The following is a 20,437-nucleotide window of genomic DNA, read 5'->3' as shown; positions in this document are numbered from 1 at the left end:
ACATACTTCAAAACGCGAAATATTTTAAAATCTGTGATTTATAAAATTCAGTAAAATGCAATCTCAATGCTAGGTTAAAAACAAAGAATTCCCTAAGATTTTATGAAATTCCTGAAATTCGTTGAGATTTCCTGATTTTTCCATGTTAATGTAATTCCCCAAGAATTCTGAGTTTTCCAGCAGGATTGTCATGCTGCTTTATCAAACGCGTTTTTGTTGTTGTCATCAAAAGTTGATAACTTAGCACACAAAAGCAAAGGGCGAAGCACTGACCTTTGTATGCACTTTTTTTTTTTTAAAAAAAAAAAGGTTGTTTATTACAAGATGTTCTGTATTAATAAAACTTACTGAAATAAAATAAATACACAAAATTACAAAAGTTTCTATATTGATCACAATGTGCAATCTTGAATCAAAATGAAAAAATTAAATTACAAAATTTAAATACAACCCACATTAGCATTTTTATATACATTTCACAGTCGGGTTGGCACAGTTCCTAGGGGAAGTACTAATGCACAATCCCCACAGTCAAGAAACATTATTCAGTCATCACCCAAAACACACAAGTGGCAGAACCAGTCACTGTTCAATTCAATCTGCACTAGTTTTTCATGTCATTTTTCTTCACTGTTTGCAGTCTTCCTACATACACTTTGTACAAATTTATTGTCTAAAATGTTCATTTTACAAGTCCTAATTTCTTTGCTTCTATTTCATATATCAATAACCGCCACATTTTAACAACAAACACTTCCGCTTCTTCATCGAGAACCTGTCAATCAGAAAATTTTAATTAAAATACACGCTGATATGTACAAAAAACATACAGATTATGCTATGTTAGTATCAAAGGAAAAACACACTACCTGGAACATATCAGTTTACTCCTGCGTCATCACTCTTTCCTTATTGTTATAATATCAGCAATTTTGCTAAGAAAGTAAGTACGTGCGTCAGGAGTGATGCTTTCCATTTTACTAATAAAAAGATAAATAAAAATAGCTACACCTTATTAACTACTATGATTCACTGCAGTTTCACAATATGAGACACAAATTCAGGTCAAAGATAGACCAAACCATATGGAAATTGCCTAACGTATCACCCATAGCAATTGTCATTCCTTTGTTATTGGTGAAAGGAATTTTCGCTTGTTCACTTTGCATTCTATAAGACAAATACTTGATAAAATCCATCATCTGACTCCCTACAAAAATATAAACAGGTTTAAATTTCAAAGTTTCTTCACAAAGTTGCTCATAATGAGACTGGCAGGTGTTACAGCCTGGTCTCAATGTCTTGACATCATCCCCCAGTGAGATTGAAAGAGTACATTTTTGTTACAATGTTTTAAATCAATCTCATGAACTGTAGAAACTGTGTGTGTGTGTGTGTGTGTGTGTGTGTGTGTGTGTGTGTGTGTGTGTGGGCGCACGCGCACGCTAATAGTGACCCAGAAAATAAACTTTTTTGCAGTAGTTACAAGATAGGCACAAGACTTTTGCATTCCAACTTCTGGACTAACATCAGCCATACAAAAGGCACCTAACTTAATGTGGATCATTTTTGTTCTCATTGACAAATAATAACCATCTTTGCAAAATACTTGCCAACAGGAAATGTACACTCAGCTAATGGTCAATTGTGTGTGGATGCCACAGAGTGGGGCAATTAAATACAAATTAATAAGCTGAACACACACTATGTAACATCTGCACAGTGTGTTTATACATAAAATGTGAAAATGACACTGCAGAAACACTTATCATATCTAGAAACAATCACAAGTAACTGATTTGATCCTACTTTCTAATTACAACGTAGCCTACAGGCAGTGAAGTGAGTCAAGACAAAAATGATCAATCAAAAACTAATAATAAAATCATTGGTCACTGAGTGGAATAAAAAGAGTAACAAATCAATTTAGACATTTGATTCCGAACAGAAATACTACAAAAAGAAGATTTGGGGAGGGGGAGGGTGAATAAACAGTAAGAGCATACTTATATACTCTGTCCTCTGCTACCTACTAAGTAAAATTGTTTTCCTATTTTTATCTCGATGTGCTAAATAAGAAACAAGAAGCAGGTAGGAAATACAAGACACAACACACTACATGAGCACAAATGCGACCACATACTAGAAAATTGTTGCAATATTGTCAGAGAAAGTATCATCATTATCATAATAATAATAATAATATAATAATAATAATAATAATAATAATATCCAGAAACTGAAATGGCTACAACAACAGAGCCTCCTGAGACATGGCAACATCAGAAGTCACCTGCACTCAACAAAATTAAGTAGAACTTCTTTGAGGCAACACTGAACTTAGATACCAAGTAAGACTTCACAAATTTTCTGTATCTCTATTAATAGAGGGTTGGTGTAATTAATCAGCTCCACTTTTTTTCCTTGCGGAGGAAAAAGCAATAATTTGGAGAAGGTTAAAAAGGAAGTGGAGCTCGCTCAAACCCCAGGATGAGCAGAACAAAGCAAGACATATCTTTTAGCAGTACTGAAATTTTGCCTCCTTGGCGAACCATCTGTCTCCTTTTAATTTTATAGTTTTAAAAGGAACAAACATTTTAAAAGTTTTACATAAAATCAACAAATTTCTTTTGTCAATATTGACAGACCACTCATAAAACAAACAACAACAACAACAGGTTCCCATTTCAAACATAAATTCTTGCATATACACATAACTACTGTTTTGATGTACTGAAAACACAAATATTTTTTCTGAATATAACATAAGCATCAATATTATGGAGAAGACTTCTTGAAAAGTCGATACACTGACACTTAAGCAAATTCTGCCTACTTGGAACTCAAAGCAAAGTGCACAAATAGTTTAAATTTCATTGTATTACAAGGCTGTGGAGCATACATGACTGTGTTGTGTCTTACATGATCAAGAAAGGTGTGCACTGTAAGTGTAGTGATCTGCACAGATCCACATCTGACATCCGGGCACACAGTCGTATGGCGCACCACAGAAATCAGCAGATGCGCTAGAAGTTAAACATCAATCAGAGGTCGCCACTCATGGAAAGTGCACATAGCCTCTTGTCTGTGCACTCAAATGGCCAGCTAACAGCTTTTGGAGATGGGCCCAGCCAACTCCAACTAAGTCACAAATTTACCTCTGTATATGTGTTACTAGACTATTTTGTACCCATTATAATAAGTTGTTTTCTAGACTTAGTAAAGTTTGTTGTATCAGTCATTGTATGGTGTTCTCTGTGGGAACAGAACACACTGGGGATGAATAGGGTTGTACCTTCATGTGCTGTGCAGTTGCTTTTCACATTTTGTTATGGTATAGAGATTCTGATTCAAATGTTGGTGGAGCAACAGAAGGACCTTGCCACGATCATGCAACAGGCTTCGCCGGCATTGCTCTCCAAAAATTCATCCCTGACTCAGCTTTCTCCTTAATTCCTGCTGTTCAATGAAGCAGCAGAAAACTGGTAGGCATATGAACATCACCTACAGCAGCGTTTTCATACCTCTCACACTACAGATGTGGAGGTGTACACTGCCGTCATCAAGGATTTGTCCCACTTCGTATTATGTGCTACAGCAGTTTGTCCCATTGCAGGAACTTTACTCATTGTCTTTTGACAACTGATTTCGCTTCTATCACCATCGCATGCACGTCGTGGCCACCAGGGTTGAATTTTACCAATACAAGAAGCAGCCCAATCAGTCTTAAGGTTTACACCTGTACGCCTTGCTGCTAGGGGCTGTGCGGATGTAGTGTAGCTTTTCCGACACACATGTAGAGGCACGCGTGTATGTTGTACCTCTTCCTCAATATGAGTGTGCAAATGATTCCATTCACACCTGTGTTGATAGTGGGTGCCTCTTCTTCCATGTGGGGCAAGCTACAGCTGCATGGCGACAAGCCACAAGGCACACAAGTGGAAACGCACAGCTATTGTACCTGGGCCGCAACTCTACATGGCTTTAATTGCAAGAGCCATTTTGTCACAGACAAGTCAAAAAGAGTCATCGTGAAGTAAATGTTTACATGTTCACAAAAATAACTAGAAGCACTTTTTACACACAGCAATGAAACATCCTATTGAAGTGTCATAGTTACCACTGTATCTGTCAGAACCTCTAAAGTACCTTCACTGTTTGACATTGCTGCTATCCTGTTTAATTTTCCAATCCTTGTTATTTGAATAAAAGGTAATACAGCTAGTTTTAAGATCAATGTAATTTTTTGTACTAAAGTTCTGTCTGAAGCGAAGTTACCTATCTTGACTATGCAAGCTATTTACAACGGTGTGCAACAAATTCAAGAAACGAAACCCTTGAAATGCACCTGACCTCTAAGTTTTGTCAATTCGCAAATTTTGTTCCAGAAATAAGGTGACTGTCCTCCTGCAGCCAACCTATTCCCCAGTATGCCAGGTTCTGTACGTATATGCAGAGGTGATTCCATTATGATGTTACAAACTTTCTAAGATGACGGAGAAGGATAAATGAGTCAGTTTGAGGTAAGGGCCCATCTGCTGAAAATGAATGAGTCTAAAGTTGTAAGTAGAAATCATTCTGGTACCTCTGTCAGGGTAATTCATGTACTGGTACTGTTGTTGCTAAGGCTGTGGGGTAGGCAACTTTCAGAGGTGGTAATACAGACCAACGAAAAATGTCCAGTAAACATGGGCTCTAAAATGCTTACCTGAGGAGCTATGAGAACTTTTTAATCTTCATCACTGTGAAACACATCTCCTCTGTTGAGGAGGTACTCATAGCTCTTAACATAAGCATTTTACAGTCCATGTGCACTGCACATTTTTTTCTTTTTTTGATCCATATTGCCACCTCTGAAAGTTGCTTTCCCTACAATCTTAATAAAACCAGTACCAGTACACGTACTGCACTGTCAGGGGACTCATAACAGTTTCCACTTGTAACTTTCGATTCATTCATTCCTGGTACAGGGACCTTTGCCTCAAATTGATACATTTATCCTTCTCCTTCAGCCTGGAAAGTATGGAAGATGTTTCCAGACATGGGTTCCTATGTAAAACTTGATCTACAGCCTCTAAAAGTTTGTGACATGAACTGTGAAACACCCTGTATGTACTACTGTAAGTACCTTGCACAACTTTTTCACATAGCACCCACACTGTTTCAGACTTTTATCCAATCACAGCACTAAGTATGAGATGGTCCTGTGGTAGAGTTCACTGTGGAACCACTGTCACACTGCTGTCTTGGCTTCATCATTGCACACTAATTGCTGTCCTGCCAAGAGCATCTTTAGTAAAACGATAAAAAGGAGTCCACTATGCGCATGTTCTGGCCTGTGTGGTGGGTAGTCCAGACTCTTCCACTGAAATGAGTGGAGCTTGTTGGTAGCTCTCAATGACACAAGTTGCCTTGCACTGTTGTGGAGAACAACCACATTATCCACATTGAGAATCCTTCTGCATTTCTTCTTCATAGCAGCCTGCAGACGTGACAGTGTGCAACAATAACTGACAGCATTGATGGTTGCACCTAGTGGCATGAAATATAGCAGGGACAGTCCATGGTTATCCCAGAAGTCCATTAACATCACTTTCCCAACAGATGACATGGAACTGATTTTTTTTTTTTTTTCTTTTTTGCACATGGAACCCAGATGTTTCTCCACTAAGGAAGTGAAGCACAACCACTATCTTCAAGAACTGACAGCAGCGCCATGCTGTAGAATTGAAATTCTGGCATGAAATGCAGTATCCACGTTCTGTCGCCAGTAACAATATGGTCCAGGAAACTCACCCTCCTCCACACACTGTTGCAGTGATTCAGGGACATTATCATTCGCTGGTGTGTCATCATGTTGTCCAACTGCTTAGGCACACACTCACGAAACCTTCCGGCACCCCAAGGATGTGTGAACAATGCTGTAAACACATCCATACAAAATGCCAAAACTCCCAAGAAATGTCCTTGAGGTTCAGATGCCAATTCACTTTCGCCATTGCATCTAGGCAGGAAATGTTCTCGTCAGTCAACAATGAACGTGGCCTCCATTAACGCTTATTGTCATGCAAGTCTCCTTGCCCTTTTTGTGAGCTCCCCCTACTGCCACCACCTCCACCACCACTAATCTCTCAAAGCAAGACTTTCTCCCCATATATGTGCTGCATTTTTCTGTGGATTTCGATGGGCACTTGTCTCTTGTTCCATAGAAAATGAATCACAGTTCATTGCTCATATTCCGTGGACGTGAAGCACAACCACCGTCTTCAACAGTAACAGCAGCACAGTGCCGCAAAGGTATCAGCAGATAAGGTTATTATGGTCCAAGAAAGGTCCACAGCTGGGAAAGGATATATTTACTTCACATATACCGCCATTATTCAGGAATTTATAAGCAAAGTCTGTTTAAACAAAGACCATCACTTACTTCTAAGGCCCTTCAGCACTTTTTCCAATAATTTCTCCAGTGATTACTTTCTACCCTAGAAGTGGGATTCTGGGAGATCTACTGAATAGCCATCTATGGTTGCCATAAATCATCTTCAGGTAAAGATGACTGCCATAAAAATCATCTTCAGATAAAAATGATTGCTTTTGTATCCAAAAAACTACCAGCCACAATATTTCTGGAAGATAAAATCTATTTCGCCACGACTACCAGCTTTCACCCACAGCTTTGACTGCCATTTCCTTTCTGACATAAAAAGGATTATCTATTCTCATTAATAGTTACAATATGGCTCAAATGCTACAATATGGCCCAGAAAAATCAGTGGAATTCTTTCAAAAGGTTCAAACATTAATTTTCAGTCAGCATTTAACAAATGTGGCACCCATCTTGCACTAAGCTCCCTCCCAGTTAATTCTTTACCTAAAATGTACTATAGTCCTACTTCCAACACAGTTACTGCAACTGTCCAACTGTATATTTTCCGCTTTCATCAGTGCATGTAGTTTTCTGACATTCAGTATATGGATAAGTTTCAACATACATAAAGTCAAATTTTAATTTTTTAACTGTTGAAAAAGAAGAGGCAAATTCCTTACACCTCTTCACAAATTCTGGGCGAATACACCATCCAAAACAAAAATTTTATGAATGGTGCTGTGTTGCAGTTTACTAATTTCAACAAAATGTAACTAATTAATACCACCATATAAAAAAATATTGCACAGATCAAGTTTACTCTTTAGTCGTTATTGATAAATTGTTATCAACATCATTACTGTCTCAGGTCAAGAACTTTATACGTTACCCTTCATAAACTAAATGGTGGCCTTTTTCCATGTCCTTCATCAGTTTCCAGTTCTTTCATTTCATTAGAATGTTCTCTTCAAAAAGTATATTAAGGATGGTGAGAATGAGTCTGAAGAGCTTGTATGGGTCATGTAGAGTAGGTCGTGCTGGGAAAGAATTGTTAAGAAAAAATTTCATACGTTGCACCATTTCTGAGATAATTAGCATTGAAGTTACCCAATCAGGCCAATGCACACACAAATTCAAGTGGACCACCAGGTATAATTAGTGTCAGTTCTCATAGTGTATTTCAGATGATTGCCCGCGAGATTACTCATCCTTTGGCTGATTTCCATTCTTACTGCCATCCCATGCCCAATTTCTGTACTGCTCTCTTGTTCAGATGTAGGAAACCAAATGAAGACCATGTTTGGCACCAACATCTCCGGTGTGCCACATAAATTTGTGCAAGCAACATTCTGGTTGTCTAACTTCAATGCTTATTAACTCAGAATTGGTGCTGTGATGTATCTATCATTTTATTAACAATTATTTCTCAGCGCAACCTACCCTAAAACATCCTTACAGGCTTATCAGCCTATTTCTGACTATCCTATATATATCCCCCCCCCCCCTTGCCCCATCACCTCACTTTGTATACAGCGTCTTGCCTTCACTTTCCAACTGAGCAACTTTTTAACTTTTTTATTCTCAGCACTAATTTTAAATCAATACAAATTAAAAATATTAATTTTCATGTTCTATCTTTATAAATGGCAGCAGGACACATAGCATTATTGTCACTTATTTGGAATTCTGATATAAATTTTCTGCAAACAGCCACTTTTAAATGATGATGTTACTACTACTACAAAAGAAAGAGAGAGAGGGGGGGGGGAGAAGAAAAATCACATAGTTTATTACTCCTCAATATTTTTCAACAGATTTACTCTCTCTTTCCTTTGTACTCACACATTTCCATTCATCATTGATTTGCCACTTTTAATTGACAAACAGTTTCACTACTACCAAAAATAACTGTATTATAAAGGTTGCTTGAAGAAGTTTAAGTTTTGATGAAGTGAAAGGTTTGCATCCATATTACAAATAATGTCATAAAATTATAAGGGAAAGTACTGATTATTTTAATGTTCTGTCTTGACCACGATCAAGATGGAGCAGTATAATAAACAAGACTTCATTAATAGAACTTACCATTTGAACATCGTCCAGAATGCCTTGTGGTGCACTACCTGCCAAAACCTTTGAACAAATGAAGTCAACTAACGTAGGTTCTGGTTCACCTATATATTCTATAATTTTTTTGTTAATCCAAGGTCGTATCCTCCTTTCCATTAGATGCTGCAAGAAAAATACAACAATTAATAGTACACAACACCATATTATACGAAATTACTTTGAAACGTTAGATTTGAAATAATAATTTTTGGTAAATTTAATGAGCTTTACAATTCTTTTGACCCAGACACAAAAGCTGCATATTTCTAGTTTTCAAAATAAATAAAAGTATTTACCCAAAAATGGACCACAACTTCCATTTCTTTGCATACAATCTATTATCATCAGCAGATTGATACATTCTACAATTATCAAGAAGTTTTTACGGGTTTTATTTACATATAATATTGAGGGGACAGAGATGAAAAGCCTTATTTGCCTTCTGAATATTACGGATGAAATGAAATTGCAAGTACATTTATTACCTACTATTAAAAACAACTGCCCTCTTAAATAGGAACTGTTGCAAGATATCAATTTTTACTTGTATGTATCAACACGTTTCTGACGAGCGTAAATTGGAAGGTTGGGGAGGAGGGAGGAGGATGGTGCTGTAAGTTATAATGATATTCAGTGTCATTAACTTCAAAGTTATCATGAAATATTCACCAACGAGTTGTGCAAAATGATATGAATGAAGGGAATAGCACCGTGGTGTTCCTACTATGTTGACAAGATAATCAATGGTTTGAAAAACAATGCCTCTACAAAAGTCAGAGCCTCAGTCTATAAAATGACTGTGAAAAAAAATACATGCAAACAAGAAGATTAATAGAAGTTTTGCAAACTGAAAACTAAACTGCTGGTATCAAACATTAGGATGAGAATCCAATGAAAAAGCACATAGTTTTTTATGAGGGCAAAAGAACAGGAAGAAGCAGATGAGGAAGAAACAGGTGATTATAGTGCTGCAAAGTGACAGTGGACAGACATCTGAAGACATGGGCTCATATAAGCCTGTAGGAATCAATAAACAGTCACAGCCTCTCTCTCTCTCTCTCTCTCTCTCTCTCTCTCTCTCTCTCTCTCTGTGTGTGTGTGTGTGTGTGTGTGTGTGTGTGTGTGTGTGTGTGTGTGTGTGTGAAGATTTTGACTACAAATCATACAACAATTGCTTCTGTTGCAATGTGTCACCCTCATTCTGCAGATGACCTTTATGATGGAGGAACAAATAGAGATTCAGGACATCAACTTGCTATTCAAATAGTAAACTGTGCCTAAAGTTGGAAGAATCAGCAGTGTTTTACAACAGGAGGAAGTAGACAGCAAATGAAACCTTTGCATAAAAGACATACAATGTGTAACTGTAGGAGATGTAGCCTGTAATTACAGAAGTGCCACGATTACTACTCTATTGGCAAAAGATTCTGTCTCTCCCCGCCATCCTCAGTCTTCTGCAGCTTGAATCCCACGTGCCACAAGTTCATCTTTTGGGCCAATCTCTTTATCTCAGAATAGAACTTGCATCCTATATCTTCAATTATTTGTCAGACATGTTCCACACTCTTACTTTCCCTAAGTTTTTACCCACAACAGTTCCCTCTGCTACCATGGAAATCATTGTCTGCTGTCCGAACAGATGTCCTATCATCCTTTCACTTCTGCATACATTTGTTTTTTCACAGATTTTCCAGAGAAGCAAATCCGGAATCGTTTGAAATTTTTAAATAAAATACCACATTCTGCAATGAATACACCTTTCACCAATTTTAAAAGTTGCATAAATGGTTAATAAACAATCCATTCTACAATTTAAGAGGATTGTTGGATACTAGTAGTGTACAAACTGAGTTTTGGTATTAGCTTTAAAATTCTGGACAACAGGTTAATATAGGACAAATTACTTGTACATGCAATGTGAATAGTAATTAATATGGTGATTGCCACTGTATATAAATATAAAGCCCATTGCACTACTTGCGATCAATGGCTAATAAAGAATCTTAATCTAATTCTTATCAGTCCCTCTAATTTTCAACATTCTTCTACAGCAGCACACTCAAATGCTTTTATTCTGTTAGTCCATGAATCACTGCCACATAATTATGTGCTGTGAATGTGCATTCTAAGGAATTTCTTCCTCAGGTTAACGCTGATGTTTGACAGTAACAGACTTCTCTTGGCCAGGAATACCCTCTGCTTGTACTAATTCGATTTTTTGTGTCGTCCTTGCTTCGTATGACGTGTTATTTTGTTTCCAAGATAGTTAACTTCCTTAACTTTGGGCACTTTGTGTTCCCAAATTTTGGTAAGTTTATCACATATCTCATTTCTCCTACTCCTTATTACTTTTGTCTCTTCTTTGGTTTACTCTCAATCCATATCCTACATTCATTAGACCGTTTGTTCCATTCAATGCATCCTGTAATAATTCTTCAGTTACACTTAGGATAGCAATGTCATTAACAAATCTTACCACTGATATCCTTTCACTTTGAACTGTAATACCTTTCTTGAACTTTTCTTTCATTTCCATCACCACTTTTATGTACAGACTGAATAGTAGGGTGGAAAGTTTGCATCCTTGTTTTACACCCTTTTTAATGATAGCATTTCTTTCCTGTCTTCCACTTTTGTTAGTTCTTGTACATATAATTTATTATTAATTTCTCCACATAGGATAACCCCATTTTTCTCAAACTTTCAAACATCTTGCACAGCTTTACACTGCCAAACACTTTTTGCACATTGACAAATACTATGAACAAGAAATGATTTTTCATAAGTCTTTCTTTCATTATCAACTGCAAGCATTGGAGAGTAGAAAGTCAAAAGTCTGAAAATGGTAGAAAAGATAGAAAATCCGAAGGGGAAAGTGCAAAAGTTCAGTCTATAGCGAAGCAAAATACAAAGAGGATATAATTATCTGCTCAGATGACTATAGGGTAATATCAACAGAATCGGAAAAGGGTATAGCAGACACAGGTTTCATTATGAATAGGAATGTATGTGTGTGTGTGGGGGGGGGGGGGGGGGGTTACTGCAAACACTCCAGTGATTTTACCTTTCCCAGTGATTTTATCTTTCACATCATAGTCAGTATCAAACCTTTTCCAACAACAATAGTTCAGTTATGCATGTTGATGTCACAAGCTAAAGGTGAAGAGATAGAGTGTGAGACAAACTGAATGGGTAATTCAGAATGTTAACAGAGATGAAAATCTAATACACTTGAGTACTTTACATGCTATGGTAAGGGAAGGAATTAAATGCAGAACAGTGGGAGAATATGGACTCAGGAACCAGAAAGACTGCTATGTTCTGCAACAAATTTCAGCTAGTAATAGTAAACACACAACTCATAATTCACAAGACGAAGTGATATACTGGTTTACTTGGGTAAACAGAAGAGAGACAGGATGACACCAGCTGCATTGTATCAAGATGAGACAAGAGTCCGAAATCTGATACTGTATCAAGCTGTACCCAGATGCAAAATCATGATGAAAACACAAACACCCAGCTCCGGGCAAAGAAAATCACCAACCCGACCAGGAATCGAACCCAGCACTCCGTGATCCAGAGGCAGCAACACTGGCCACTAGACCACGAGCTGTGGATGTACCCAGTTGCAGATATAGACTCCTATCATAATTTATTAGTGATGACAAGTAGGCTCAAGTTTAAGAAAACCATCAGGAGGAGTAATAAATGAAAAGCACTAGTTTGCTTTTGTTCCACATTATTACTTTTGTTGTGTTATCCAGTTTTCAGCTTACAAGGCCATCTTCAGACATGTATTTTTTGGTGCTTTTCACGGAAGATTCAGTTAAAATCAGGAGGAGTGTTAAGCAGTTATGGAATATGTTCACACTTCTTACACGATTGTGATAACACAATAATGAATTTGACAGTGGTTGGTTTAGCTGACAAAGAATGGATGTACACAAAAAAATAAGATAGAACAAATATTGGTACAAGAAAGCTAACTGCAAGGAAATTTTGTGTAATGAAAGAAATTCTTCAATGAGTGATAAATTAAGGAGATGTAATCAATAGGATGAGTACTGAAGCTAAAGATAAATGGCTGCAGGAAAAATCTGAAGAACTTATCAGGAAATGGCTGTCAGCAGAACAGGTTCAGCATAAATAAAAATAAAAACTATCAGAAAATTTAAAAGCAAAGGGGACAGTATTACAAATGCAAAAGGGAAATTCACAATTAAATGCAGAGGACAGTTTGAATTCCTGGAAAGAGTACACTGATGGCCACTAAGGGTGAGGGGGAAAAAGAAAATATCTGATAACAAGATAGAAGATGACACGAGTTTATTAGAAGTACACGGGGATTCCAGTATTAGATTCAGAGTTTTATGGAGATAAAGAAAACTTGTGATGAAACGAGGTAGTAGTATACGTAAAACTCTTACAGAAATTTCTAAATTCATTAACCAGAATTTTACTAAGGGTAGTGTGTAGAACTATGAGGCAGGACACTAACAACTGGAAAGAGGAAGAAGAAAAGAAGAAAGAAGAAAAGAAGAAAAAAGAGAATATGCAACAAGCTAGTCAGTTTCACTTTAGCAAAGGTAAAAGGAGTAAAGGTGATGAATCACTGCCAAATCTCATAGTTCAATGACACTTGGATCATACACAGAAAGGCAATTTTGAAGTTATGCTTGACAATGGAGGTGAGACTTTAGGAAAGTCAAGATGATTTCATAGGTTTCATTGACATAAAAAGGTGTAAGACGTTTGAAATTCTGAGAAAAATAGCAATAAGCCATAGGCAAAGACAAGGACAACACTCTGGTGTTCAAAACTAAATGACAAAAATTACTTCACATGATGAATCACCACCGAATATCACAGCTCAATGACACTTGGTTCATACACAGAAAGAACTGCTGTAGTTTAGATGGTAACCAAAAGAAATACGCAATAAGACAAGCCAAAAGAAATATGCAATAAGACAAACAGAAATGAAACGTTTGTTCAGAGACAATAATTACACTGAAGCACCACTATTTATTGACGATTCCTTCAACATGACAAACTTTGGGCCATACTTCTGACAGTATGCTATTATGACAATGACCTTCTGAAGACACGCCTTTTAAACTTTAGTATGAATCAGTGTTTGCCACTTGCTCTGACCCCCTGCAGTCACTTATGCTCAAGTGCGAAGTACTATACAAAGGAATGAGCAAGAAGTTTAAGAAATACAGTTTTGACATTGGTAAAGATAATTTGTTCTGTGTGTCTAAGTTCAGGGTTTCTAACCTGCAGCTGGTGCCAAATATCTCTCTGCTTTGAACATTTTTATGCTGTGATTCACAAATGCAGAGTAAAGGAACGAAAAGAAAGAGTGTATCATTAAATAATTCGCATAGTACTGTATCATTATTAACATTTCTGTAGTGTATTATTTTCTTTGGATGTTAACATGGAGCACATTTGCAGGAGATGTACAATTCTTCAACATGAATGGCAAGATTAAATTTTAAATCAAATGTCAGTAACTTCATTTCATTTCACTTCATAATGATTCTTCAGTTACTTAGGTTTAGTCACTGATTTTGAGGTGTGTATGCAGCTGCAAAATATCAACACGAGAATACTGTTGAAATAATATTGAATGACTACGTGCCTGAAGTTGACAATTAAATTCTCATATTACTATCTTTCATGTAGAACAAAGTGTTCTCGAAAATGATGTCAAAACATGTTGGACAGATGTGTCCACCTCTTCCATCCTTTTCCTTTGCCTTCAATGTCTCATCAATAGGATTGGCTTTGATTATTACTCCACTGTTATGGCATTAGGTTGCTACAGTGGGGCACAGTGACTGATAAACAACCTGAACACGTGAAAGTTAAAAAGCTGTACATTTGGAAGTAATAATAATGTAGTGTGACGAGGGCCTCCCGTCGGGTAGACCGTTCGCCTGGTGCAAGTCTTTTGATTTAATGCCACTTTGGCAACTTGTGCGTTGATGGGGATGAAATGATGATGATTAGGACAACACAACACCCAGTCCCTGAGCAGAGAAAATCTCCGACCCAGCCAGAATCGAACCCGGGCCCTTAGGATTGACAGTCTGTCGCGTTGGCCACTCAGCTACCGGGTGCGGACATTCGGAAGTTCATAAATGAGTATTATGAGAATTATGGCCCAAATTTTCATCTAATCTGGGGCTAATACCTTGGAAGTGTTCCTTTTTCTCCTTGAAATACAATATGTGGTCAAAAGTATCCAGACATCTGTCTGGAAATGACATACAAGTTCGTGGTGCCCTCCATTGGTAATGCTGGAATTCAATATGGTGTTGACCAATAATCAGCCTTGATGGCAGCTTCTACTCTCACAGGCATATGTTCAATCAGGTGCTCAAAGGTTTCTTGGGGAACAGCAGCCCATTCTTCACGATGTGCTGCACTGAAGAGAGGTATCGATGTCGGTCGGTGAGGCCTGGCATCAAGTTGGCATTCCAAAACATCCCAAAAATGTCTATAGGATTCAGGTCAGGACTCTATGCAGGCCACTCCATTACAGGAATGTTACTGTCATGTAACCACTCCGAAACAGGCTGTGCATTATGAACAGGTGCTCGATCATGTTTAAAGACGCAATCGCCATCCCAGAATTGCTCTTCAACAGTGGGAAGCAAGAATGTGCTTAAAACACCAATATAGGCTTGTGCTGCGACAGTGCAACGCAAAACAAGGGGGTGCAATCCCCCTCCATGGAAAACATGACCACACCATAACACCACCGCCTCCAAATTTTACTGTCGGCACTACACATGCTGGCAGATGACATATACCGGGCATTCGCCAAATCCACACACTGCCTTGGGATCGCCGCACTGTGTACTGTGATTCGTCCCTCCACACAATGTTTTTCCACAGTTCAATTTTCCAATGTTTACGCTCCTTACACAAAGTGAGGCATCATTTGTCATTTACCGGCGAGATGTGTGGCTTATGAGAAGCTGCTCAACTATGAAATCTAACTTTTCTCACCTGGCGCCAAACTGTCATAGCACTTGCAGTGGATCCTGATGCAGTTTGGAATTCCTGTGTGATGGTCTGGATAGATGTCTGCCTATTACACATTACGACCCTCTTCAACTGTTGGCGGTCTCTGCCAGTCAACAGATGAGTTCGGCCTGTACGCTTTTCTGCTGTACATGTCCCCTCACTTCACTATCGCATAGGAAACAGTGGACCCAGGGATGTTTAGGAGTGTGGAAATCTCACATACAGATGTATGACACACGTGACACATAATCACTTGATCAAGTTTGAAATCTGTGAGTTCCGTGGAGAGCCCCATTCTGCTCTCTTACGATGTCTAATGACTACTGAGGTTGCTGATATGGAGTAACTGGCAGTAGGTGGCAGCAAAATGCACCTAATATGAAAAACATATGTTTTTGGGAGTGTCCGGATACTTTTGATCATGTAGTGTACGAGCTCAAGTTGGTGTCGTTTGCTTGTCAGACTGAATCTGCTTTCATTCAAGAAGAGTGTCTGACTCAACTCTTCGATGGTCCAGTCCCTATGTTCTTGACACCATTACAAACAGAGCCGCTGATGTGAAAGTATCAACAGAGCATAAGGTAACGGTCATCAAGCAAAGAGACCATCCCAATGCATTTGCAGTGCCAATGTGGAGTGTGAAACTGGCAGTGCCAATGTGGAGTGTGAAACTGTGTGCCTTGTAGTCTTGTTAAATGTGGTTGTAACTTCACCTGCTGTTTGATGTGGGTCCCTTCTTGCTTGTTAAACAATGTAGCGATCATCTGTTGCTTGTAGGTGGCTGTGGTCAAAGAACTACTCTCCTTTGGGCAGTAGTGTGTGTGGTTCGGAATGAGAAACATTGTTATGAGCAATACTGAAGTCTTAGGCTGCACTCATTTCACTTCAGCCTTTTTCTAGTTTCTGAAAGTTAAAATTTTAAGATTGCTCCCTGACTCATGTTCAAGAGAAAAAATAGTTCATGAATTCAATTTTTCACATCGTTTAGTTAAACTAACCCAAAAATTAGTGATAGAGCAAGGCATTCTTCCAGTTTTAGGAAAGAAGAAAGGAGTAGGTAAAAGTGAAGAAACAATTAAAAAGATCCAGCAGTTTTTTAAAGATGATAAAAACAGTAGAATGTGGCCTGGTTGCTAAGATAGCAAAAGAGTTGTTATAAATGAAGTTATAGTAACAAAACAGAAATGACTAGTGCTGTCAAATTTAAATGAACTTTATGTAGCTTTCAAAAATTCTCATCCTGAATGCAAAACTGGAAGGTGAAAATTTTGTGACCTCCACCCTAAGTGGTGCATTCTGGCTGGATCCTCAGGGACACACTCCGTATATGTTTGTTTATATCATCAAAATGTCAAACTGATGATTGTGGGTGCAAAAATCAGTGATATTAACTACAAAGTATTACTAGATTTAATGGTCTGTGACGGTAACAGTTATCACTGCATGATGGATTTGCGTAATAAATGCCCTAGTAAGGAAACCATTATTGAATTGTTGAATTGCTTCATGAATATGATGAGGAAATGCCAGACAGTATTGCCTTCAAACAGTGGGTCACAGCTGACAGGGCAGAAATGATAACAGTGGTTAAATTTCAGGAAGAGTACTTGGAATCTTTAATTGATAACTTACAAAAACTCCAAAGTCACTACAATGTTTCTAAAATCCAAAGTAAGTTTTTGAAGGACAAAAAAGCACAACTTCATTAAACTGAATGCATAGTGCTACCCGATTTTGCAGAGAATTTTACATTTGTGATTCAGGATGCAATACATGGGTACCAATGGGTCAATGACCAGGCAACAGTGCATCCACTTACTCTTTACTTTAAAAATGATAAAGATGAAGTTTGCAGTTCTTCAATTTTCATTCTAAGTGACTACTTGGAGCACAACACTTTGGCTGTAGATATGTTTCAAAAGTATGTAATGAATTACATAAAAGAAAATTTTCCCAAGGTTGAGAAGCTGATACACTTTTCAGGTAGAAGTGGTGGTCAGTATAATAACAAAAAGAATTTTTCAAATCTGTGCAACCACAAAGTAGACTTTGCGTTGGAGGCTCAATGGCACTTTTTTGCATCTTTCCATGGTAAAAATGAATGTGATGGAGCGGGAGGTACAACAAAACGTGAAGTACGTAAAGCCTGCTTATGAAGACCAACCACAGACCAAGTTATCACAGTACAGGACATGTATGTCTTTTGCAAGGATAATATTAAAGGCATCACCTATTTTCTGATCAAGAAAGAAGAAGTGGTTCTGCATATGAAAACAACACTTCAACCAGATTTGAAAACTGTATAGCAATAAAAGGAACAAGGCATTTCCACAAATTCCTTGGCATTGCAGAAAACTTAGTTCGATGCTATGTAAAATCAGAAACTGAAATTTATGAGGATTATTGTGTCAGTAAAATTACATCTCTGTCTTTAGTGTTGAATAACATGTTGGTATGTGTGTACAATGGACAGTGGTGGCTTGCAGAAGTTGATAGAATAAGTTTGGAAAACAATGATGTTTCTGTGCATTTTTACCACCCTGATGACCCAAGAACATCATTCAAGAAATCTAATAGTGACATAGTTTGGATACCAATGAAAAATGTTTTAAGGAAACTTTCAGTGCTTCAACTTACCACAGCAACTGGGAGGTCTTATTCTATATCAAAGAAGCTGTCTGAAGAGATAACTGTTCTTAACATTCACCACCAGGTTTAGGAACAGTCACGTCTCAAAGGATGTTAATTGCAAATATTTATTTTAAGTATGTCAAAATAATATAAATGTTAAGTTCAGTGATGTTTCCACTTTTTGTATATAATTCAGTACCTTGCTTCAATAATAATTGATTATATCCTGCCAATATCACATATGAATAGGCAACAGCCGTAAGATCAGTTGTAGGGTAATGTGAATTATCTTCTCATTTTCAAAAATTCATATCTTTGTTCACAGTCAGATATCAATGTTGAAATTTTTACAGTGTGTTGCTATAATATAGGTGTACAAACTGTGCAATAATCATATTTTTATATTCAGTCCCACCTGAGATAACTAACCCCAAACTATACAAAAAACGAAAATTTTCAAATTTCAAAAATTCATAAAAAATTAAGGAAAGGTGTAAGTATTCTTGCTCTGTATGAGACTAGTCGTGTATGATATCTAACGAAGGGGGAGGGGGGGGGGGAGGCAGACTCTCATAAATCACTCCTTGTTTGTTATTTTTGGGCCTAAAAAGTGGATTTTTGAAAACTTGGATGCCAAACTTTGGAGGTCACTTTGACTGATTATTTTTTAATTTAGGGTATTTTGTGTAACAAAAAATGTTGTAGAGGACACTTTTCTAAAAACAATAATGTCAATTACAATGTTGTAACTTAACCCAGTGCAGAGATATTCATATTTTTGCTGACGTCTCTAAACTGAAACATCCTCGTGCGCTTACAAACGAAAATGGCTGCCATTCAGTAAAGGTGAAAGGTAAAAGGTAAAATTAAAAAAAAAACTGTTTTGAACTTCTTAATTATAGGGTAATCACAGATAAAAAACTTGAAATATTTAAAAATAGTCAAGCAACCAACTTAATTTTTATTGGACCGCTTCATTTGGGTTGACCCAAACGTAATCTGATCGACATCTACATACCACTGTCCGTAAGCTTCTATCCTACATTCAGGACACTGTTCACTTCCTCCACAGCCTTTCCACAGTTCCTGGTCTCATTAGCACCAGACTCCTTGTTGGTCACTGTGGATGCAACATCCTTATACACAAACATCTGCCATGCCTAGGGCCTTGCAGTCATGGGAAACCACCTTTCCCAATGTCATCCTGCTACCGAGCCCACTACCTCCTTCCTAATCTTCCTACACAAACACTGTCCTGACCCACAAGTATTTCACTTTCGGTACCTTCCTATGCCAACTGACAAATGGGCCATCTGGAGCAATTCTTCCAATCAACACCCAAAACCCCTCGTCTGGTTCAGACTCACTGATGGCATTTTCATGATCTGGAATCAAGGCAGGGACAATGTTTGTTCCTTCCTCCACAACCTTAACATCTATTACCCAACCCTCTTCACCTGGGCAATAAGTTATGTAATTACTATTTCAAACTGTATAAAAAATTGCCAAGGTTATCTGTGAAGCCCAGAAACTCTAGAGCTGGAAGTTTACATTCTACTCTAGAAATAAACGTAAAGTCATGTGAGGAGTTACAAAGCCAAACACGTTGTGCCGCAGTCTATAATTTACCAAATAATGGCATTCTGTAAATTTAATACATAAAACAACAAAAGAAATACCGTCAAGGCTAGAGGAGGCACCAGACAAGTGTTGAAACATGTCTTGTGATCGAAAAACATCATCCCTCATAGTAGGCAGATTAGTAAAATGCCCTAAAGCTGCCAACATATTTGAAACAAAATATTTTATTCAACACTAATGATCAAATTTGCCTGTTTAGTCATCTTCAAGTGAACATTTACATATGTTTGTATGTTTATAGCATAATAAGATCTTATGTTAGACAAGACAGTATATCAGAGAATACTCAAATAGCACTGCAATTTCATAAACCGTACTAAAATGTGTAAGTCACCTTAAAAGTGCACATTTAAATGTCCAGATTTCCTGTGTGGTTTCTGGGATGACAATTTTACTTTGAGTACCAGTACTGTATTATCTCGTGTCTGGTTCTTTATTATGGCAAAATGCCACATGTGCCAGAAAATTAGTGTGCACTTGAAATTGAGCAAACAGTTGAATCTGGCCAATACTATGGAATGAAACACTATACTGTAAACTGAATAATACTACGGAATGAAACACTATACCGTATCTCAAATGCCCAATAGTGTGGAAAGAAAAGCTATATTTCAAACACCCAATAGTTTGAAATGCAACACTGTA

The 20,437-nt window shown here is 37.6% G+C and overlaps 1 protein-coding gene across 2 annotated transcripts in view; it reads right to left on the bottom strand.

The window, feature by feature from the left end:
- Window positions 1-371: 371 nt before the first annotated feature.
- The window catches only part of LOC126190749 (RNA-binding protein 25), a 184,212-nt gene continuing 164,146 nt past the window's right edge, over window positions 372-20,437 (bottom strand). For both annotated transcript variants that reach the window (XM_049931255.1, XM_049931256.1), the window contains exons 17-18: window positions 8,453-8,599; window positions 372-775 (exon numbers count right to left, since the gene is read on the bottom strand). In XM_049931255.1, coding sequence (XP_049787212.1) covers window positions 683-775; window positions 8,453-8,599 — 240 coding nt within the window. In that variant the 3' untranslated portion in view covers window positions 372-682. The remainder of the gene's footprint in view (window positions 776-8,452; window positions 8,600-20,437) is intronic.

The sequence above is a fragment of the Schistocerca cancellata genome, chromosome 6, assembly GCF_023864275.1.
Source record: "Schistocerca cancellata isolate TAMUIC-IGC-003103 chromosome 6, iqSchCanc2.1, whole genome shotgun sequence".
Lineage (NCBI taxonomy): Eukaryota > Metazoa > Arthropoda > Insecta > Orthoptera > Acrididae > Schistocerca > Schistocerca cancellata.
This window is presented reverse-complemented; position numbering and strand designations above follow the sequence as displayed.